Genomic DNA, 25,952 nt, shown 5'->3' with positions numbered 1-25,952 from the left:
ATAATGGATTCACCAGCAAATTGGATGTGTATAACAAGCTAGGAATCAAACTGAGCGAGAAGTCCTGTTGCCGCATTGCGAAATTTTGATACAATACGATTGAAAAAGGCAGAAAAAATCTGCTTTAGACATGACCAAGGAGGCTAGAGTTGCTAGGAGGAAAAGAAAAACTTGCATTAGAAGAGGAAAATGAAGACCCAGATGACCCTGAGTACGGAGCTGAGATGTTTTAGCAGCAAAAGGTTAGTTTTAGCAGTCATTTTTGCCTTTACCGGACATTTCCCGGAAACTTGGTTTTTTTTTCATATAAAGGTACACTATTATAAACAACTATAAATGCTAGAGAATTGAAATTTGGTATGCATATAGAACAGTGCAATTCCAAATGGTGTTGCATCTTTTATCATTCTATCTAAAAAAACAAATGAGAAAAAAAATGTTTTGGTATAAAAAATAATTTTTTTACACACAATATTTAAAAATTCCTAAAAAAATTTTTTTTAACGATTTTTTTACTAAAGTTGCAAGAGATGTTTATAAAGGAGTACTCTTTGCCTACAAAAAATTTGAAGGTTGTAACTTACTTAGTTTTGACAATACATGTACCTAAAGTTTGTAAATTTAACATGCGCGGGATAGGAACGACCCCGCTCCCCTTAAAACTGTTTTTAAATTCCAATTAAAAGAACCTCAAAACGTATTATTTTCACTATGAAACAAGCTTGCAAACCTATAGTGAGAAAGATACGATAGCTTCTTAGTTACACTAATATAGTACGCCCCCCCATCGATATCAGTGCTGGTACATGGCTTTGAATAATTGAAAATTAGAAAAAATGTACATAAAAGTGAATGGTAGGAGTAGATAGATTGTCAAAAATAAATAAAACTTATTTAATTGAAATATTTAAAATTTGCTTTTACCTTTCCCTGCAGAAAAAGTAGTTAGAAGGAAATTTGATATGTATATTTGTGGAGATTTATAGTGTTAATGTTTGTACTGAAATATTTCCATATCAAAAAGTGCTTATAGAGTTTCTCTATTTACATTGTATGCAAATATTGGAATTTCTTTGTTTTATTTAAAATAAACCACATGCAAATTGGCTGTATAGAATTCGATAAAAAGTAATGAATTGAATGAATTTAATACACAAATTATTTTAACAATAATTGTATTTTAAAATTTTAATAAAATGTTATCGCAACACTTTTCTTGGGTTTAGATCAAACCTCTTTGAAATAAAACAATGAAAACTGCAAGTGTTAGAAGTGTTAATTCAATTTATAGCCAATCATGATGTGAACCCTTACATTGTTGCTAATCAAATTCAACACATTTTCTTCGTTATAAAACCTTGTATAAATTTTATCATAACAGATTTAAAAATAAATATTTTATATTTCGATTATTTGCTACTGTTTTTGGGTGATCCTAATTACTACCCAAACTGAAGTTTTGCTGTCAAAATTTTGAATGTAAATTATGCTGAGCCACTTCAGGAATCACTGTACCAAGGCCAAGACATGCTATTATATACCTGACTTATCTTCTACGTAGCGTCACACTCTTATTCGATTGTGGTTGTGGCTTTTAGTCGCGTTAATATGAGAAGCATTGACACGCTCAATCTCCTGGAAAGTCAAGTTGTGTTGCAAGGTAATTAATATTCAGTTGTTACCCAATATAGTTCCTAAAAGGTTGAATAGAATTTAAAATCAAAGAAAAGCTCTATGACCTGGTACATCGCATAATAATTAAGTAAATTATATATGTTATTGTTTTAAGATTTTTTATGAATAATTTTTTCCTTTAAAATTTGGACAAATTTGAAGTAGTAGGAAACTTATCTCATTTTGGATTGGGAATTTTTGAAAATATAGATATTTCCATCCATAAAGGTGGATTGTACATCAGATTTATAAGAGCTGAAAATTATGATGAGATATTGAAAACAAAATTGGAAATGATATGGCAATGATATTATTTCTTAAAGTTTCAATTGGAGGTTATAAAACAGCAAATGAAATTTAATAAATAAATGAATTTACAGAATCTCAAAGTATTTTTAATTCTATATTTTTCAATGTATTGAACAGAAGCAACTTTTGAAAATACTTATTCATACGATATTACAAATATTTATAGTATTGTATTTAATCATAAATTCATAATTATTAGTTTTCAAACAGGTAAAGAAAATAATCTTGAAAACTCCCTTAGACATTAAAGAGTATAAATGTAAAATATATTACAGTAAAATGTACTAGTTCGTACTATAAAAAATATCATATTTAAACATTTCCGGTGATGTTATAATTATGTATATGAAGTATAAACATTTTAAGAAAGTTAAGTGTTAGAATATGAACATGTTTTGCAATCTATCAGAATTTGTAGAGAATTAACCAATTATATTATAAATGCAATGACAGATCTTATATATATTTCTGGTTCAGAGAATTATATAGTTATCAATATAGATGTGACTAAAACAATAATAGAAAAATTCACCCTTTTTAAAAATGCATATTATTTTCTTTCGTGCTCTCATAAAGATAACAAATATATTCTTTAGCAATTAAAAATCTTCTTTGTTTCCCATAATAATAATCTTTATAATAACAAGATAATTTCTTAAATAGTTGTACAGCTAGAATAAAAGTGTGCGCATATATAATTACTTCTTTTTGACATTTTGTCCATTTAAAATTTTTTTCTTACTAAACAAACTTAGAAGAATTAATGAGAGTATGAGAGTTGCGATAGAAAGAACAAAAAGAGCTGAATAAATTAGAATAAAATAAGAAAAATAAGCTGTTTAATTTAGAGAAAATAAAATAAAATTTAGGTTTACCAATTAATGTAAAATTATAATATTACATATTGTATTAAATAATTTTTTTATTGTTATTTTTTATATTTTGTTATATTTTATATTTTATTTTTTATATCTTATAAGATATTACAGCGAATATGCTAAATATGTTTTCAAATGTTTTAGACGATAAAATACCGAAGAAATTAATATAAAAAATGCATTTGATTGGTTTTGAAAATACGAGGATTGAAGATAAATGTGGGACAGCATATTTCCAGTAACTGAAGGAACAAAAGGAAAGGGACCTAGAATTGTTATGATTAAACGAACCGTTCACTCCGTGACTTCAATTTTAGAAGAAAACCGAGGAAAGGAAATCCGTGACCATAGGAAAAGGAACTATAAAGAACTATACCAGAAACTATATGCAAATTTTCATGACAGACAATTGTCTAAGGGTATCGCGTTCGTTTTTTACTTAGAAAGATTATGATACTGATTAGGTAGTGTTGATATATTGACTGAAATAAACCTAAGAAATAGGATGATATATCGATCAGAGATTGTGAAATGAGAGAATATACTGTACTGATTAGGTTTAGACATAATCATACCTTCGAAAAACGATTACAGAGGCTACCAACAATAGCAGCGAGCCAGGTGGCCCGCTACGCAGACATACATTTATTGTTAGAGAAATAAACTATTCTTAAATATTATTAGTAAATTGAACAGTATTACAAGTTTTAGTCTTTGTATATTAATGTTTGTGTTCACATCTCTAGAAATTCGTTTGACGCATATAGAAGAGATTTAGCACCAATTTAGGTCTATTGAAGAGTAAGATTATAGCAGGGTTTTTTTAACTTTTCACTCTCCCCCTATTACCCAAAGTGGAATACAAGCGTGGGTGTAGACGCTGGTTTACTCTAGTAGGCTTCTTAATCCAACTTATATACGAGTAATTTTTGTTCCATAGATTATATTGACGAAACAATCACTAAGAGTAAGAATAAATAATCACACATACAATTAAACATAACCAAAATAATTTAAAAATTTGAATTAATTTATAAGAATTATGTAGTACCAAATTCTGAAACAAATTGTAATTAAAACAATGTTAAAATTGCAAATCAGCTACTTTAAGATCTTGGCAACCAAACGGTATATATAAGATCAATCTCTACTCCTCTTTTTTGTGGATACTTAACAATATAAAAATATTTTACATTGCTGATGGAAAATGGTTTTAAATACCGAAATATAAACATTGTTTATGAAATTTTGTTGTTGTATTCAATTAAAATAGATCTTTACTGTAAAAGTTTACGTAGGTCTCTGTATATTGTTTATCGAGATAAAAAAGCTGGGTCATTTTTTCGTCGTTAATATAAATAATTTGAACCAGAATTATTCGTAAAAGCGCAACACCTGAAATAGCCACTTATTATTTCGATTAACCATTAGACTGAATAGTATGTACGTTTATATGGCTGCTTCGTATTATTTTATATTTTGACGTAGTTTGATGTTAGTACAAAAATGTATTATTTGTATAAGTAACTGATACATACTGAAGTTGAAACACATTAATATAGTATTATTTAATTCAATTGAATTGAACTGAAATTGTGTACATGATACTCGTATGTGCCTACTTACCTTTCATAGATTATAGGACTTATGCCAAATTAAAATATAGGACTCCATTGTATAAAATGTTAAGGGATTTCACTAAGAAACATCGACATTATGATTCCTCCACGTTAGCGTTAGTTTAAAATGGTTAAAGTATTACTGGAATCGTTGGGGCTACTAAATTGAACATGGAATATAGGGAAATACGATTTGGTTGGGAGGATATTATTCACATTTGTTTCACTGCTTTCATTCAGAACCCCAAATCACCGATTTCCAAACTTAAGTTCAATTATTAGTTCATGAAACTGAAGATTGGAATATATTTCAGTGGCTTTACTTTTTTATACTTTATGTCTAGGGCGTTTTTATACCACTTAAAACGTATATCCCTGTGACGTCTCTGTTTTTCAGCAGTAAATTGAAGGCGAAGCCATGGGTTAGTGCTTTAATTATATTATTTATGTTAAATTTATTATGTATATATATACGTAATTTAAACAAATTAAGGAATTTGACAGTCCGTACCCTTTACATGATCGTGTCATCCGTTACCATGTGGAAAGCACCATTCAATTTTGAGAATACAATGTGAAGATGACAGCTAGATTTGGAAGTTTTAATTCATTCATGAGGAGAACAGAAAATAGATTTTCATAAAGAGTGCCAAGTGTTGATGTAGTCTATTACTTCAATGTATACAACGATATGAGATGTGACATATTCAAGCAAAAACACGTTTTGTATAATTTCTGTACGTTTAGCGACATAATAGAGCCAGCTTTCCTGGCGGTAATCTTGATTTTAGCCCTGTGAGAACAATGCTAATCCTCAAACACTTTGATGCCCTTATTTTTGGTCGTACAAGTATGGAATATTACATAATTAACGATAAGATTAAAATGAATTCGAGCACATTTTAAGTTTCGTCAGTATTTTCACAGATATAAAAAATATTAAAATTAATATTATCAGATTATAAGTTTTATTATAAATTGTAATATGAATATTAAAGTATAAAACCTCAAAAATCTAGAAAGCTTATCATTTAGTATAAGGCTATAATAAGATTTATTAATTGTGACTTTAATCTCATGAGGTAAAATCATACAGTAATACACAGTTCAATGCAGCAGTCCGAAATACTTCTCGACAAATATTAAAATGTTAAGGTAATAAATTTACATAAAACCAATATTGAATGAAGCCGATAAAGAAAATATTGATAACTTAGTTAATTTCCATTATGTTTTAGATCCATAATTTCTGACACCTTCCTATCGCAGTATATACAAACTATTTTACATCAAAACACCAGTATTTATTATTAATGGAATGTTTTATGGAGTACCTAATAACATTAAAGTCGTGATAGATTACAGGAGTAAAGAAGTAAACACGCCTATTTTTGTCGAGAGCAAGCAGGAGGCTACGAATCTCATAAGTGACTTTTCTAGCATTTAGTGAAAATTACAGAACCCTTTCTTGTCTTGGTTGAGGATTCGGGTTTTAGGTGTAGGCGTGCAGTTTTAGAATTTCAAACTTTTGTACATTTTTATCCCGCTGTATAATAAAAACTTTATGTCAGTTATTTAAACTTAATTCATACCGTAAAAACCTATAACTTGGAAACCACAATGTTACACACCGACGTTTAGATATGAAGTACAGTTCCAGTAAGAACTAACGTTATTTTAGGTATAACGCTGATGTTATTCTCAAGCTATAATACATTAACTGAGAGAAAGAGAAACTTTGAATAAAATATAATATGTTTATAAATCCATTGATCAATAAAGTAGTGTCCGCTGGTTACGCTGCGATAGCTTTCATCAAAACGCAATAATCTATAATCATTGTTTTGTCATTTAAATTGAATTGTTCAAAGTTGGATACTCGCAGAGTCAGAAGTAACTAAGTTTAACTAGCTATCCTGGAACCTAAACTAATGCATAATTGAATTGAATGGAACAATAAACTACGTAGGTTACGTCATTCTTTCCGTTATATTATAAAGGTTCCGTCTGATATTTTACAGTATGTAACTGTGCATGGTGTTCGTCAGTAATGGACATTAGAAGGATGCCCGTTAACTAAAATGTACATAATTGTCTTAAACTAGGTGTAACAGTAAAATCCCAAGTAATTTGACCCACACATTTGAACAATAATATGTCACTGGTTAGTCTTGCCGTATATTCAACATGTCCCACGTGTTTACTTACATTGCAGTATGTGCATCTAATCGAAATAACACTCTAAAAAATATATGGCAGAGCCATAGTATACTTCACATCTAGACTCAAAATGGGCTGATTAAAGCATAGCTTCATGTGCTTCTCGAGGAATTAATCTAATGTTATGAAATGAAAGGCACTGGTGGCCAATAGAAAAACACTGGAGCCATATAGCCGCGAAACATTGTGGAGCTATATCGTTTCTCCAGCTCAATAACAAACAGCAATAGAGTCTTGTTTGAACAAAATAGTTTCAAAACCAATATCAACCTCATTATTACCGAGGTACTCCAACTGAATGTTTTATGCCATGTGTCTTAAAAATTCACTGTCAAACTGAAATTTCTGTCATTGTGAACATTTACACTGCATATGACCCTATTACTGGACACCAATATTCGAAACCAAACCGAGGATGGGTTTTGTAGGATAATTAGAGTACCTTTTGAAGATTGTCGCCAAATTAATTATTGTTGATTTATTCAGCCAACACAATAAACAAAGTTATGATGTTGATGTCGTTGGTATTTCAGTTTCTGATTCAGGTTATGTAAGCCATTCTACGAGAATGTTCAAATAGCACTGACCAAATTCTATTAAATGTATAGATGGTATTTTTCTGGTTCGTGAAGAATGGTCGCAATTATTAAACATAATCTTTAGTGCTCGAGTTGTGTTGGTACACTTTTTACCTTTTCGGTGCTCGTACTCACACCGGGTTTTTATACAATTTTTCCAGGGCCAGCCTCGCAACACTTTCACGGAGGTGGGTGGTGGGACATGACGTGGCACGGCCGAATATCTTTTCCAGGGCCTCCCAAATCTATGTTTGGCACTGACCTCAGCTAATAAGGGTTTCACATAAAATGAAACTATGAGTAAAACAACATCCGATAGTGACAAACCAATAATGAACAACACCCTGAAAAAATATCAGTTCTCTATAATACAGTATTCCCAATGGGGAATTGTATACGTCAACGAAATAATGTATTATACAAGGTTGTAGTAGTACGCCACACCACGTGTCGCGCAATATTTGTCTTATGTTGCATGTAATATTTCAAATATACAGCTCATTTCATTCTCGAGATGTCCTGCAGACAGATAAATATATCATACAAAAAAGAAATGTTTACATCTCCCGGCAGACGAAAATAAATTTGTTCAGCCTGCTACATAGTAGACTAAAATGGCACTCATCCAAACTACAAATTTGCACTCATTGACCACATTCTTGTAGTAAGGATTTTTGTGTAAAATGTAATGCCTACAGATGAATTTCTTCTCGACATTTTATTCCACATGATACATTCACGTTTTTATCCATTACGATAGTTTTCAAAAACGAGTAATAAAAGTCGCAGTGAACTACGGGTGGTGTCACAACACAAGGGTGCGCTGAAATAAAATCCTATCACCAAATTTTAACAATGACTTTCCATTCTATTCCTTTACTCGATTAATAAAAGTCACATGTTATAATTTCATACGGTTGCACTTTGCTTGTTTACAAACTGATATTTGATAACACTCAGAAAGATCCCCAGGAGTGAGAGCACCATCATCGAACTTAGTGTTTCCCATACAGAAAAAAGCCTCTTGTACAATTTCACGAGAGATCACGTGAACAGACAGGCAGAAATATAGTTTTTCCACCCCAACAAGTCTATGGTTATAGCTCACAAAACTCGAAATGTGATCATTTAGTATTTTAAAGAGCTCAACTTTGAGATATTATAACACAAATACTTTAATAGAAAGTTTTAAATGAATTTTGAGCCCTAAAATATCTTGAACATAAATATGTCTCTGAGGTCAATTAAACGTAACTATAAAGGTTTGATTGAACTATTAGTATATTTACTAGTAGTTCAATTTAAAGCAATGCAGACAACATTAGAGAGACTGATATGTATTAATTTGGTCTGTTGATAAAGCCTATGAAGTCCATACCTACAGTAATATATAGATAATGAATATAATAATTAGAGTATGATTAATTTATAGGTCAGCAATCATTTGGATGAGTTAAACAATATTTTGTTTTATAAGTATTTGAATTTACAGCTATATTTTGTGTTCTCCGGCTGTAATTGTTAGTGCTCCTTATTTGTATTCTTTCGTATTCTTTCATTTACATACAAGGTAAGATTACCCTACACCAAGCGTCGCAACATGATTTGTTGAGGTTGCATGCAAAATTTAAATTCAAAAGATGTTGAAACAACAATTAAATATCACAGAATTCATTCTAGTACAAATGGATTTTCAGACTAAATTCAAAAGTATACATGTGAAAATTTTCTCGACAGTAAGCAACATCACGCCGTCATACAATGATGGTGTATGTGTAGGGATAGTTAGGATACATGTGTTAATATGTGACATGCATGGATCTCTAATGGGTTTATTGAGTTTGTATGCAAATGTAATTATACTACTATTTTCTCGTTTCATCATGGGTATCCATAAAACCAATGTCCAAATATTTGCTAAAACAAAAGTCCCATGGAGTGATATGTACCATTATCGAACTCAGCGTTCTTCATACAGAAATACACAAAGTATATGAGTCATATAGTGTTATGTATGCTTCACACACAATTTAAAGAATTATGGTGTCGACAGACGGACAGAAATGAAATTTTCCAACCCCATTATTGATGGGCTTCGCTATGTGATTCCGACTGCATAAGAAAGAAGCTGAAACCACTCTGTTTTTAATGGCAAGGATGTATATACCCTTAGTTATGTTTTAACTATTAATAGACGATTAATAGTAAATGAAGATCATGTGATATAAATAATATTTTTATCTATTCACAGTAAAACTTGCACACGTCTCAAACGCTACAATAAAGTAATGATTTATTACTGCAAGAACAGTTGATAAATCATTATTTGGAATATTGATAGAAAGACTAATCAAACAGGCAAGACGTGTAGGGTACGAATCGAAGAAAACACAAAGGTGACCTAAATTACAAAAAAGATTAACATACACGTTTTCATTGATGTAATCTTAAAAATCTAAGTTAAGTTATAGTTGTCTTGAACAATAGGAGTAATGTTGACAGCTCGTTACCTATAACTGAATGAAATAATTAGCTATAGCGTAATAGTAAATCAATTCTGCTAATTAACAAGATCTATGCATGTATTTAACTTGTTACTCGTACCTCGTACCCTATCACCTTTATCGTTCCCTTTGTAGCAAGGATGCTGCAAATCGAATGAACATGCATAATTATTGACATAAGTATTCCATATAGTGAATTGTATCACTGCATCTTAAACCATTCTCGATACATTGTTCAGAAATACAGCCAAACCGCAAACAATTGTAGTTAATTATGTACCTTAGTAGTTTGTTACTAACGTCAAACGTGTTGTGTATTTATTAAATTCAGTTCTTTAGACTAATACAAAATAAAACTTACTCGTATTTTTGCCTATAGCAGAATTTTATATAGCTTTTTTATTTTTCAACTTCATATCACGAAGTGGAATTTCAGCAAAGCAAAATTGTATTGTTATAAGAATGTAGCCTAGTGTTGTACTATATGGAAAAAGTATATTTTTCAAAGCAATATAACTCCTCAAAAAAATCGCACAAAAATAATATTATGGTTGTCATAGTGAGAGACTGTCAATCACGTGATACGAGATCTCTAAAAATGTCAGAATGACTGCATAAGGTGTCATGATGATAGCCTACGGCATGATAGCATACTGACAGCATCATATAGCTGCAGCTTAATATGATGCTGGTTGGGCCTCGGCTGCACTCAAACAGATAGCAATGACTGATATAAGATTATTGAAATAAAAACGCTCGCTGGATGGATGGGATAACCTAAAAGGGATAAGCTAAGTACTGTTACCTACTTATTCCACCACATATTTCATTATCTGTTTGAAAAATGTTTGCTGCCTTTACCTTGCAGTTGCTGCAATAATAAATAAGTCAGGTAAGCAACGATAAAATTTACAACATTTTTGGAATCTGAATCTATTTGGTCAATTATATTTCCTGGACTAAAGCGGCACGTAAAACCTGTTACACAAAACATTTTTCAACTGAAAATATTACAAAATTATTTTAAATTAATTTAAGAAATGTAATACACAAGTGAATAAACTATCTGGTATTTAATTCGTACTATCAAAATTAATGTCGAATAGAAACTTCTCTGTCTGTTTGGGCATAATACATAACAAAACAATTGATTTGATGAAAATCTGTCTGTGGCAAAGATAAAAAAAATAATTGAAGAGAATTGTGGACAGTAATTTATTAGGTATTTCAAGAAACTCGTAAAACGTACGTTAATTGCGATCATGTCCAGCAATACAAAACCTATTGTCACTTCTCTATAGTGTCTCCTATATTGGGGTTGCAGTAAGTTGATCAATACAAAGAGACGGCAGCCAACTAGCCACTGGTGCTGCCACCGTTCGGTAGACGCGTGAACTAAGTCAAGCACGTGGTGTAGGTAGTTTCAGCTTTTCGCGAGAGATAGCAGCACTGTCTTCACACATTCTTTCCAGATGATTTATGTACAAATGACATTTATCTGTCAAAAATGTACAAATAAAACTAAAAGTATAGATTTTAAAATCGTATACTCAAAATGCATTAACGTTAAATGCATCGTAACAGTTAAAAACTTTCTGAATATTAAATAGAATTCTTAGACATTAGTTTAAATCTTAATTTAACCCTTTTAATTTACTTAGGCTATATCTACAGTAAAAATATACGATTATAAATAATTTATGAATAAGTGCTACCATACCTTTTAGTGCGATATATATATATATATATATATATATATATATATAACTTTATTTTATATACCGTACCGTAATTTCTTGAAATGCATTAAATATATTTTTTATTAAATTTTTAGTGAAAAAAAAAAAAATATATATATATGTATATGTATATATATATATTTTCTTTTTGTTTTTTTTCACTAAACATTTAATAAAAAAAAAATTTAATGCATTTCAAGAAATTACGGTACGGTATATAAAAAGTCTGCAGAAAGCTTGTTAGTAACATGTCTAATCTTATTTCATACTTCTTTATTTATCGCTGAATCATGAATCATTATTTAGTATATTTATAGGCAGAAAAAATAAAGATTCTATTCATTGAGTTCAAGCCACTTGTATGCTGATAAATTCATTTGTAATTGTAAATCTGTTCTTGTGACTCACTTTAATTACTAATTCTACTTAATCGTACCTCCTGTTATATATTTTTTCCTAATGTGTTTTTCTTTTCATTTCAATACCGCTTAACACCAACATATTCTGTGACAGCAGTTATATTCTACACAAGACGTTTTATGACACCGTTTTATATGTATATATATATATATATATATATATATATATATATATATATATATATGTAACCGTTTTGATTTAGGCTACACCTCCGAAAGTTTATATATAAAGTAACCAGCATAGGAATGATAATACCAATAAATCATTCTTGAGAGGCTGCAATGTAATGGTTTTCAAAAGAGCATAAACTATTTACTCTGCAAGCGATGTAGGACAGAACGAGCTCAAGAAATAGGTCTTTCAACCGTATCTGAATCGACCACTAAGAGAATGAGATCCATACAACCTTACGCTCTGTAGATCATCAGAATCAAAACTGCGAAAACTAATTGAGGACAGATCATTAAAAAGTAGAATATTCAACCATGAAATATACGAGTATGTTATCAAAAGTTTGGGATAACATTCAAAGGAAAAGTTGCAAAAGATTCTACATCTGCTTTGAAATGCTTAGAGATAACGTTACTACCCATCATCAAGTACACATGCAGATGACAGAGAAGCTTTGGCTGTCAAAACACCATCGAAGGTCACAAAATCCCACATGACAAACTGCCTAAGAGACAGCCGTAACCTTACTGACACTGATATTATAAGCCAACTAAGTTACCTGATTTACTAAGCTATTTCAACTAAATCAACTAACATATTTTCTTTATAGCATCAGATGCACAGTACATAAACGTCTTCATCAGACTAAAATTGTTTCTAAAAGTCGTGCTTGGAAAAGAGCCTGTAGGTAATTAGGTTTAGGAACCATTATAAAGCTTTCACCATCTCTTCCATTTGGTGATTGCATACGTGCTTCTTGCCACGCACGTACAATGTACATTCCTTTTTGAACCAGGACTATAAAAGTGCTTCTTTTGGGATGGTTCATCATTACGGATGACTCCATGAATATGATTATTTTGTCTGTTACAAAAGACGATACTCTCTTCAATTCGAGCCGATTGATACCGACATATATTTTATTGTATGCGCTCTTCCGGAATAAGAAAACCAAAGTGTTAATTTGAATACAATATTTGCACATATAGTCACCAATGTAGATGAGTCAAAAACCTCCTTCAATTTCAAAATATACGTTAACCACTGTGATAAGTCTAGGACAAAGTGCAGTGTACTGAGACTGACTTCATTAACAATAAATCACACACAAAACAATAAAGCCTAGGAAAGATTGGCAATTCTCTTTTCAAGTCATAAGAAGTTTAAAGCAAAGCTGAAACTCCAGTGGAATGTTCTTCAGCTGAGAGTTAGAAAGCAAGAGGTCAAAAAACACCCAGAAATCAGTAAATCGAGAGATGGATTAAACGACCAAAAGATACTTTTTATGCAGATAACTGAGTAAATGATTGGGTACCTGAGGGAAGGCCAGTTGAAGTTCTTCAGGACTGATAGACCGATGGTCTTGCAGGCTCATCAAGGCCTGGGTGAGGGGCAGCAGAGAGCCCCGGAGATCCGTCCCCACCTGGCACACAGATTTGTCAGCCAATGGCACACGTTCACCAGTCATACTTAGCCTACTGTCACTTCGTAAATGGAAGTGATCATGCACAGTTCTAGCCGATCTTCTCTCATTGGAAATATGGCTAAGAATCTAGTAGTGCATATTTAATCAAATCGAGTTACTTACAGATAATACGGAACAAATATATTTAAAATAAAACCGAATATTCACATCTTTCAATATAAACATTCAAATTTATTTTATTAATGTTGTCTAAAGTTAAAATACTGTGAAAATAATACTTAAAATGAGGCACATATTCTTAACTCAAAGAACATTTTAATGTTACAAATAAAAAATAACGCTATTATAAATCAGTGCCACAAAATAAAAGATTATACATTGTATGGCTGTCATTTTTAAAAACTGGATCTCATAATAATAATATTAGAAGTACAGTATATTTATCGAGAAACATTCTACTATTTGGATGATATACAACAAACGCATCCACGTTACTTGTTTTACAGCTGGTTTGATTTAAACAGTAGTCAATATAACGAGTATTAAGCTTACAAATATTATATTATATTAAACTTGCAAATGTTACAATTAAAAACAACTAACATATGTTAATTAAAGTTACAAATTTATACTTTTGAAATACTAGTAATACAATCTGATCGTTTGTAATATTCCTACGGGAAGAGACAAGTCGGTCAGAGCTAGATACGTGGTTGCAAGAATAAGTTGCTAAAGAATTTATCTATGCTTTCAACGCCTATCTGATTGGAGTTTTGTTACAATAGTAAAACTAAATACTTTTTAAATTGTAAAACGAAAAAATACCTAATTCTAGAATAGAATTTTAGAATGTTTTTCATTATAGAATGTTTTTCATTATAGAATGTTTTTCATTATTGAATGTTTTTATAGTCACGGTTCTTAGTGCATATAAAAACAAACAATAATTTAATCATGTAAATGCAGTTAGCAATTATGTAAATTTCAATCTCACGAATACGAGTAAAGATTGTTATGTCCGAAAAGTGGGTGAAATAGGAGATTTTGAACACTGCTTCTAAAACTTTTCTCAGAATAAGTTGACATTAAAGAATAAAAGTTCATATAATAATACAGTTATCATCATCTTATTCCTCCAATAATTAACATCGAGAGAAACATAAATGACGCATAAAATGAATAGGACAGAAATAGTAAGGAAGTACTGCGTTTTCCATAATAATGAGCCACTTAAATTTATACTTGAGATGAGAACTTCTACAACCCTAAAGCAATCAGGTAATTACAGTAACTAGACTTGCGTTGTTACTTCTGATTTTCCGATTTTTATATCGTATGAAAATCATTTTTCGTGCAAATTATTAAGTACAATTTTTCGTATATTTTTCAAGTTACTTAACTAATTTAACATGGTATTTTAAGCCGCTGCCAGATATACTGTATGACAAATGTGTCTACATGTTAACTTACGTTATTTGTGTAAAGTTTACCATTAATGGTGAATGGTTGAAAACAACAAAAGGTTTTACGATGTTTACAATTTTTTCATACTATAGAAAGGGCACTATAGGTTTCGGGGATTGGCTTTTACCATGTATTGGAGGTGTCAAAACAATTACAGCCATAAGTTCAAACACAAAAAAAATTTAAAACTAATCAATATTTGGGTGTGAAGTCATCCTAGCCATAGTAAATAATAGAATAATTATTACGCATGCAACTACACGCCTGAGGGCCCAGAGTGGTTAAAGCAAGTAAAATGAGGTATTAAATTTTGTTTAAAACGTCTAGGTACGTACAATAATTTTTTCCTTTATAATTATTAAGGAATGTGAATGAATTTTCTTTCGAATTTTGGATGAATGTAAAATATTTTAAACAGTTTAATTTGTAATAATTTGGTAGAAAATATTCAAGTTGTTGGCATTTGTAGTTCATTAAGTGACAAGCAATATTTATAAAATACCTGTTTAAATTTTGATTTAGATATTCAAAAGTATCGCATACTTATGAAAGAAATCAATAAAACTACTCTTAATTACAAACATGGTTTAGCTTTCAAAATCATTAATTTTACACAGTTTAATGTATTGTAGTAATGGTTATAAAATACGTCATGGCTCAGTTTATCTATTTTAAACATAAACAAACATAAATTTTGTTCAACTGAACACACATACATTAAAATTGTGTAGGAAAATGTCGATCTATATCAGTATTGAATGGCATACTATTCTGTCTCTGACAAAAATGTTTTAAATACTAAATATTGTTCTCGCTAGTATACAACGTTTTGTAAGAGCTCAATAAATGATGTGACTACAGTCTGGCCCCCGGGTAACGTCACAGCCCTTGTTACAACAAACTGTAAAACCTAGTCAGAAATATACCGGTCGTAACTGGCCGACCATATAAAACAGTGCTGACCGAGCAATGCCCACATTATACAGTGGCGGATATTGACATTATGCCCGATATTGCTGTGTGAAATCTTGCTCACGTATATTTTCTTGTCATGTTTATTCATCGTTTTAGTAACAATCATAGATATTTTTATAATACCCGTGTTACCTTGTATTCCCGAGCAATGCCTGCATTATACAGTGGTGGATATTGACATTATACCCGATATTGCTGTGTTAAATCTTGCTAATGTATATCTTCTTGTCTCGTTGATTCATCGTTTTAGTAACAATCACAGATATTGCAATAACGCCAGTATTGGCATGTATTCTCGAGCAGTGCCTGCATTATACAGTATCGGATATTGAAATTATACCCGATATTGCTGAGTGAAGCTCTTAAGAAACAAACATAGAAGAAATTTACGAGTGATAAAAATGAAAAATTTGAAAACTCCAACATTCTACTACACTGTGAATCCTCGCAGACAGAATCGGAGGTTAGTGAATCCTCCCAGACAGAACCGGAGGATAGTGAATCCTCGCAGACAGAACCGGAGGATAGTGACTCCTCCCAGACAGAACCGGAGGATAGTGAATCCTCGCAGACAGAACCGGAGGATAGTGAATCCTCGCAGACAGAACCGGAGGATAGTGAATCCTCGCAGACAGAACCGGAGGATAGTGAATCCTCGCAGACAGAACCGGAGGATAGTGAATCCTCCCAGACAGAACCGGAGGATAGTGAATCCTCCCAGACAGAACCGGAGGATAGTGAATCCTCGCAGACAGAACCGGAGGATAGTGAATCTCGCAGACAGAACCGGAGGATAGTGAATCCTCGCAGACAGAACCGGTGGATAGTGAATCCTCGCAGACAGAACCGGAGGATAGTGAATCCTCCCAGATAGAACCGGAGGATAGTGAATCCTCGCAGACAGAACCGGAGGATAGTGAATCCTCCCAGACAGAACCGGAGGATAGTGAATCCTCGCAGACAGAACCGGAGGATAGTGAATCCTCCCAGACAGAACCGGAGGATAGTGAATCCTCGCAGACAGAACCGGAGGATAGTGAATCCTCACAGACAGAACCGGAGGATAGTGAATCCTCACAGACAGAACCGGAGGATAGTGAATCCTCGCAGACAGAACCGGAGGATAGTGAATCCTCCCAGACAGAACCGGAGGTTAGTGAATCCTCCCAGACAGAACCGGAGGATAGTGAATCCTCGCAGACAGAACCGGAGGATAGTGAATCCTCCCAGACAGAACCGGAGGATGTGAATCCTCCCAGACAGAACCGGAGGATAGTGAATCCTCGCAGACAGAACCGGAGGATAGTGAATCCTCCCAGACAGAACCGGAGGATAGTGAATCCTCCCAGACAGAACCGGAGGATAGTGAATCCTGGCAGACAGAACCGGTGGATAGTGAATCCTCCCAGACAGAACCGGAGGATAGTGAATCCTCCCAGACAGAACCGGAGGATAGTGAATCCTCGCAGACAGAACCGGAGGATAGTGAATCCTCCCAGACAGAACCGGAGGATAGTGAATCCTTCCAGACAGAACCGGAGGATAGTGAATCCTCGCAGACAGAACCGGAGGATAGTGAATCCTCGCAGACAGAACCGGAGGATAGTGAATCCTCGCAGACAGAACCGGAGGATAGTGAATCCTCGCAGACAGAACCGGAGGATAGTGAATCCTCCCAGACAGAACCGGAGGATAGGGAATCCTCCCAGACAGAACCGGAGGATAGTGAATCCTCCCAGACAGAACCGGAGGATAGCGAATCCTCCCAGACAGAACCGGAGGATAGCGAATCCTCCCAGACAGAACCGGAGGATAGTGAATCCTCGCAGACAGAACCGGAGGATAGTGAATCCTCCCATACAGAACCGGAGGTTAGTGAATCCTCCCAGACAGAACCGGAGGATAGTGAATCCTCCCAGACAGAACCGGATGATAGTGAATCCTCCCAGACAGAACCGGAGGATAGTGAATCCTCCCAGACAGAACCGGAGGATAGTGAATCCTCCCAGACAGAACCGGAGGATAGTGATTCCTCCCAGACAGAACCGGAGGATAGTGAATCCTCCCAGACAGAACCGGATGATAGTGAATCCTCCCAGACAGAACCGGAGGATAGTGAATCCTCCCAGACAGAACCGGAGGATAGTGAATCCTCCCAGACAGAACCGGAGGATAGTGAATCCTCCCAGACAGAACCGCAGGTTAGCGAATTGTGAATCCTCCCTCAGCTCACTGACCGAGCAGTAGATTGATCCCCGACACAGTCTTCAAAGTATCGTGGGGTCGATACTAAAAGTGACATGTATAAACAAGCAGTAAAAATTGTCCCGCTCTAATCCTATCATTACTAAAACCACTTGTCCAATGGTCAATGCGTTTATCATTAATCAACTATTTCAGTTCTTATGCAAGTCTCCATTTCAATAAAACTAGGTTAAGTTGTTAAATTACGTTTTAGTAGATTGGACACTATATTATTGTGTTATTTTATGGTAAGTAGAAATAACATGTTATGATATATATATATATATATATATATATATATACACAAAAATTTGTGTTAATACTGTACATACTTTCGCATCGCAATCCGACATTAATTTTAAGGAATTAACATTAGTGGGATGTTCCACATCACTAGAGAATTCGTAAGCTGATCGTAGTTAATAAATTCAGTGAGAAGTGTAGGCTTAGATAATCTTTGATTTTAACACTGAAACTGGGTTCTTATCTTACCATTTAGTTGAAAGAGAAATATTAGCCAGTGAAAATACCTATCAGTAGTTGTTTACTGAATACGAAGAAAAATGTATATATTTAGGATAAATAAATTATAAGAAATTATTTGTACTCTATGCCTTATAGAGCTTAGATATTCAAATCTTATTTTAAAATAAAGAACTTGTTACACAGTACTTCCCAACACTCTACCGTACGGTACCTTATTTCTGCTTCATAATATATCAATTGTCTATGAAGACATTAAAAATGAACCAACAATACGTAGTATCAGCCAACCAAACATAAAATAACGAAAACGTTATCAAAACACTCGACAGACTGCACCTTTGAACTCCAATTCAATACAGTTCTTCCTTGAGCCTCTCTGCAAACTTTCAAGCCTCTAGAACTTTTCTACTGAGTTAAAAGTACACAAACACACACACGCGCGCGCGCTGGAAGCCGGCCATACCGGCAGACGATAGTGATTTGAACGATATGCACACAATGCATAATTATTAATAGTATAGTTTAGCACGCTTTTAATTTACCATTAAGTATTGTTAGTTGATTAGTAGAAACTTCTACGGACTTGGAGTCACTTGTCCAAAACATGCATGGCTTTGCATAAAGTCAGTTCTAGGCTTTGTTCGGACGTTTAATAGCTTAACTTGATATGAGTAATTGCTATTTGATCCGGGGGTTATTAATTTGTGATTTTAATGGGTACTTGGCAATGTTTGGGTGATTTTCTTTAGTTCCACCGATTAAACTTAAAGACGGCACTAAAAGGTTGCCGTCCAATTCATAACGCCATCGGCGGTAAATTGCTTTATAAATTAAATTCATAATTTTTTAACCTATTCAATATTTTTTTACATAAAAATGAGAATTTGATGATTAAGCTAATTTGAGTTATATTTAGTTGAGATTTTGCTACGATAGATATTTTAAGATTAGTTTTAGTTATTGTTTGTTATTGCAGAGTACATTTTACTTTAGTAGCTTTATTATAGTTGTCTTGGTTCTTGGAGTTTTATTGGTATATCTCACCATTTTGTGTATTGTTCACCTACAGGTGAAACCTAATCCGGTCTTGGAGATTTTTCGACTACCAAAAATTATTAATTTGCTATTCAAGGATACCAGGGTTGTTTTAGCCGTGGTCATAGGGCTGACTTGCGTAAGGTCGAGTAATTCGGTAATTGGGGTTTCCATGTCGCATAGTCTAGTTTAGGAGTTTGAGTCGACCGAATAGCCTACTATATTATGTATTTGGTTAACTACGAAATGAGTTTTTGGTGTGGATAACGGAGAGGCGTTTTGAAGTTACCGTATTATTTTTTCAGTAAACGTGGTAATCCGTTTCTCTGGGCGCAATCCACCGCTCTCTGCTCGAGGAAATGGGAAATCGGTATTTCGGGAGAAAATTGACGTACTTGCCCGGTAGCTGTGACTATATATCTTCTAGTTAGGACTAGCGGATGATTCCTATTTTAATCTGCTATGACCCCTGGAATCGATCCCTTGATACGTAGTTCTGAGAAGACTACTTCGCTTAAAAGATGCCTACTTCCGGCTGTTTTATTTTACTGACGATGGAACAATTTAGTTTGCCGTGTTGCCCCATCAAAAAAACTATATAAGTATGTTCATCTCAAAAATCTACTTCGGCCAGAAACGTTTGCTTCCTGCTCTTTTGATATACTTTCAGACTAAAATATTGCTAGGGCCATAGCTGCGTTTGCCTAGTTGTCCCGATGAAGAAAATATGCACACATACACAGGACTGAAAACGCTATTAAGGCCTAGTGGAATATTCTACAAACTTACGGTATAGGGAGGAATCCTTATTAACATTCCAAATAAACCTGTATAAGGTTTTGCGTTAAGGTATTTTTGTTGTTTTTTGGGCTGCAGTCTGGGAAAGAACGAATCGCTGAGGCATTCTTCTGTCTTTCCATAAGGTACTGTTAAAATTCCATATCAAAATCTCAAGAAATCCCACAAATTTTGAATTATCTTATGTAAAAACATTTGTAGCTCTGTTCATAAAAAAAGTTTGGTGTTATAAACAGTGTTTCAATATGAATAAGAATCCATTAGTTGTTTTGAATTCGTCACTGACGCAATCTGGAGTAAAATGTTGATATTCACTTTGTATTTGCCGTCTGCATTACACTTCTGATCAAGTACTGCATATTAATAGAATTTTAACGTAAGCAGACGTTTCAGCAAATTTGTCGAACTTAGCTGAAAGTGTTACCAGCTGTTTATTATCAGTTCAATGTGGATTATGAAACATCCATACTAAAACTTTTTCAAAGCCTTCAAACTTTCCAGGTAACTTTTCAAATATTTTTCTTCATATAAAACTACCTCGAATTGTAATGAATACTTTACAAAAGAATTAGCCGAATTGGTCTAGCAGTTCCAAAATACGGGAAAGTAAGAAGACTGTTTGCTAGATATAATTTACTGGTAATACAAAATTTTATAAAAAATTAATATTAATCATTAAAATGGCACAGGACGGTAAAATATATGGTCGTTAGATCATTGTTATTTGATATACGCTTCAACAGCTTGATAATTTTAGGATTGAAAGACTGATAAAGTTCTAATAATGCCTTAGCATTTTTACTTGACAACTTTCAAATCGAGGTGAGAAGGCAATGTCCACCGCCAGTGTTGCTGCCGCTAATCGACTGATTGCACGTTACAAGCGTTGATGGTGAGAAGGAGAACACCAGACGCTGGCCAGATAAACGAGTTTGTGTCTAAGAATTTATTCAGTGAGTGTATTGGCTTTGGAGAAACCTTTTTAGTTTACAAGACAACTTAGGATAATTACTAACTAACTTATCCATGCATATAATAACGTAATGTAGCTTATACTTACAAAATTTGAAGAAACAGGAGCAATTTTTTATGTTTACAGATAATACATCTTTATTTTTGTTATATTTTTATAACTACTCTCCTTAATATTGGACGGTATGACTTTGAATGCATGCGGTACAAAATAGGAAAAGTCCTTTCCTCCCAACTCAAACCTCACTCGAGGCAGCTGAAGCAAGCTATATTGTCGTGTACTGCGCTCACTCACGTGAATTCTATGAACCGACTTACGATTTACTCAATGCTTCTACCCATGTGCATACTTTTGCATGACGTTTCCGTATAGTAATAGTATTTTAAGAAAGGATTATGGTCGTTTAAAGATTACGAAACAGCAGATTTCAAAATGAAATACGTTATTGTAAGTTTGAGTTGGACCTGTAGTTGCTGCACTAGGATGGGATTTCAAATTTCATTCCTGTCTATCCTTTTCTGTCCTCGAGATATCTTAAGGACTAATTGACCTATAAGCATAAAATTTTTAATGAAGCTCTTCTTCTATGCGAGTAACATAGACTTATATGGTACATATTACGCCATTGGATTTGGCTTAACATTGTAGAGTAAATAGATCTGTAAATAAACTAATTAAAACCATACGCCATTTTAACATGTAACATAGTAACGCACATTAACATATGTACATCTATCTCGTTTTCTATCTTGTTTATACTAAGAACACGTGTAGGGAAATAGCGAATAGCTTAAACAATCTAATTAAATGGTTGTACGTTTTATATGTACAAAATACATAAAACTCTATCATGTAGACCAATTAATAAACACATACTTCATAGTTCCAACCAATCACCGCCATTTTATGACCAATCCATGCCTATTTCTGTAAAATAGATACGATATAATAACCTACTAACTTGATTTAAACATTCTTTATGGGCGAGAACACACAAGAGAATGTAAAACGTAAAACAGATTGAAAGGAACACGCCTATGTAATCTCTTTAAAATCCATAGTGGTTAACAAGAAAGGGAGACACTGTTCAGTTTCACAATTACCGTCTTCGCTCTGTATGCTAATGTGTTTGTATAAGCACGGAGCTAATTCTGTTCCAGTTTAATACTTCCATAAACACCTCCAAGTTACAGTTGCGTCCATAAGAATTGGTTCAGAGATTTTAAACGTACCTGAACTTCAGTGTTACCTAATAATTTGCTAACCCAACGCAGTTTTACCATGATTATAGACTATACATATACATACGACTTCTTTTTTTCTAACTTTGCTAAACGCGACGTTTATAAAAATATTACGCCATTAAGTAAATATAAATGCTAAGTTAATTAAAACGTACAATAATCGAGTTTTATCTGAACTATCTAGTTGCTGAATGCCATCTATTGACAAAAAAATCCATGACATGCATGTAGATTACTTAGGAATCCATCAAAATATAATTTTAATTAATTCAAGATAACTAGTGGATCTAATTATTAATTTTAAACTAACTACACCTTACACGAAAGATGTAAAGAATAAGTCCTCTAATTCAGAAAATTTTAAAAGAAGTATTTGAGAAAGTTTCACAAACGTGGTATTTACAACTGTTCCTTTTGTATAAAATATAATTGTTGGATTACTTTGTTTCGTATACTATTCTATATTTATAATACTCAATGTTCTAACTGCACTGACTGTATAAATGATTACGAAGAATCGGATGATCCCATTCGGTCCAGGCAATTTAAAATACCCTTATAGTCGTAATGTTATCACGTGACATCAACTTTGGCGTCCCTGCTCGCGTTACGTCATTGCCCCATCCTCTATTACAAAATGTGAAGCTCTTTTAATTGTAGGGTGTTCAAGTAACCCTGTGTAATACCTTATTCTATTCTTTAGAACGAATCACCTGACGCATTTAGATTTTATAGAGTTCGTTTTTTGCGACCGTGGCTGTGGATTCTCGAGTAACCACTCGACGTCCCCTCGATACCAGTGACTCATGGTGTGAATTGTGTTTATACTCGATATCTGATTTTAAAAATGTCCCTATAGACAGTAATCAGCTCTGTGGGAGTGTTTTGGGAGGATGAGACACCTCAGCAAAGCCGTACTGTGCGTGTTACAGGTGACGATGACTTCGGTGAGTGGCATTATTCCTCTATTCAACCCCTTTTTCTCTATACTCCCTATACTATATTCACATTTCTTTATTTGTTCTTTAAAATGCAACACAACATCATCGATTGCCCTCCGAACGGGATTCTTAAGTCTTAAGCAATTCAATTCCAACTATTCAGCATCTATTTATCTAATTACAAGATAGATACAATTATGACTTTAAAAATTCTATATTTTTAATCAGTAACTTATAATAAATACTGTTCTTAACTAAGTTATAAAATACAATGTGTAAAAGAGGTGTTTGATATTAAGATATTGTATTAAGAAGTTGATATTAAGATAGGATCGTCCCAAAATAGAAGGCCTGAATACATTTTATTGTTGTATGGCCATGTTCAAAATGTTTTACAATGGATTCGGTGCATCCAAAAAATTAAAAAAAGTTGATTAAGTAGGGTTTCTAGCAAGTCTGGCATATTCTTCATTTTAGTATAGAAGGGCCTTATAAGCTAGTTTGCATCGACTTAAAAGTGTTAAGGCGGGGTTACTGGCGAAGCCAGTCTGAGTTTAGGCTGAAGAGATGATTTTTCTGAAGGACTACGGATTAGAGGGAATTCAATTTATTTCCAAGCACGTACACAAACTGGTGTGACATATTATCCAGTGTAATCTCAGAGCCACTTCAAACGTAATGAAATAGGCTTGATGAAATGATGCTAGTGAACATCAAAGCTGTCACGTGACTGTAATGGTGTGACGTCATTATTACGACAAGCATTAAATTTCACGGAGTAGGACAGTCTGTTGTTTATACTGGAAGGCTGTTGTAGTTTGTTACCTAAATATGAAGACAGGCATATGTTAACTACATTTCTGCTATGCACTGCCCGGCACCCACTTTTGACCGGTCTCAAAATAACTACTAACGACCTGTTTTTTAATAATGTAAGTATTTATATCAACCTTGAACCTCAGAAAATGTCTTATTTAAACTAAAAATAACTTCAATCTTCATTATAGATTGTAAAGTATAAACGCAATAAACCATCAAACATATTAGAGCGTGAATAAGTGGGAACATATAATCATCGTTCATCGTTGTAGAACTAAAAATGCTTGAAAGACCTAAAAAAACATTAAATTTGCAAGAACACAAGAAACACACTTCACCTGTAACCTGGTTGTAAGGAATACTGCAGCATTATAGAGGTAACGACAGCTCTTGTGTGCACTATAATGACAATGTTAGCCATAAACCAAGGCTCTTCAAACGCAAATGTTGCACCCTCGCCCCTTTACATGGAAATCTGAGTTAAGTGGCTGACCGAGAGTCGTGTTTATCTACAGTGTTTATTTACTATTCATTTTATTCGATTCAATACGCTAAAATGAGAAACGTTTAATTTATTATACATCATTCATGATCTGCTTATAAATCTTTAAAAGATTTCGATATTGATTTTATTCATTGTGAAGGTCATAGTAAGATAGGGTCTCCAACTTACTCTGTGGGAAAGGGTGCAATCCTTCTTACACTCCGACAATTCAATATCGTATCTTAGGTCTTCCATAACATCATTTAGATGTAATAGTATGTGCTCATTTATGTTATATTTTGACCATTTAAAGAATTAATAACGAAACCACATACATATTTTTTAAAATAAATTATAATATAGATACCAATGAATTAAAACAAACTATCGTTAAATTTACCTCTTTATTTAAATATTAATATATGAAAACTGTTAAGAATTATTTAGCTGCAAAATTTATCGTAACATATCCACATAATATTTATAAGAAAAAGGGTTTGGGTTAAAAGAAAATTTACAGGACACCATGTTATACCTATACACGATATAATAATAATATTTTACATATTAAATCTGATTTAAGACTACGAGAAAATTGTCATTTAGAGTTATTTTGAAAGTTAAAGGAGGGAAGGTAATCAAATGCCATGCAATGTAACAAGTAATTCTACAAGTTTTCTTTATAAAAAAGGAACGATTAATAAGTGTTGGAATGAAATTTTTGGATTATTTAGTTTTTACGTAATTGAATCATTGTTTTTTAAATATTTTATCACTATTTGGATTGCATTGTAACTTACTTACACTTTTGTTAAATGGCAATGACCCATAGTCTTAGAAATATGTGTCTATAAAAAAATATTTGATTATTGTGAATAGAAGAACTAAAGGAAACACTCCTGATTAACATCTAAGCCGTACTTATTGTTGAATAAACTATTAACGTAAACA

General features: G+C 33.1%; 1 protein-coding gene across 1 annotated transcript in view; it reads right to left on the bottom strand.

Moving 5' to 3' along the window:
- Positions 1–25,952, bottom strand: part of LOC124362458 (disks large 1 tumor suppressor protein-like) — a 713,149-nt gene that overhangs the window by 650,776 nt on the left and 36,421 nt on the right. The window contains exon 3 of the mRNA XM_046816976.1: positions 13,428–13,535. Coding sequence (XP_046672932.1) covers positions 13,428–13,487 — 60 coding nt within the window. The 5' untranslated portion in view covers positions 13,488–13,535. The remainder of the gene's footprint in view (positions 1–13,427; positions 13,536–25,952) is intronic.

This window comes from Homalodisca vitripennis, chromosome 5, assembly GCF_021130785.1.
Source record: "Homalodisca vitripennis isolate AUS2020 chromosome 5, UT_GWSS_2.1, whole genome shotgun sequence".
NCBI classification, from domain to species: domain Eukaryota; kingdom Metazoa; phylum Arthropoda; class Insecta; order Hemiptera; family Cicadellidae; genus Homalodisca; species Homalodisca vitripennis.
This window is presented reverse-complemented; position numbering and strand designations above follow the sequence as displayed.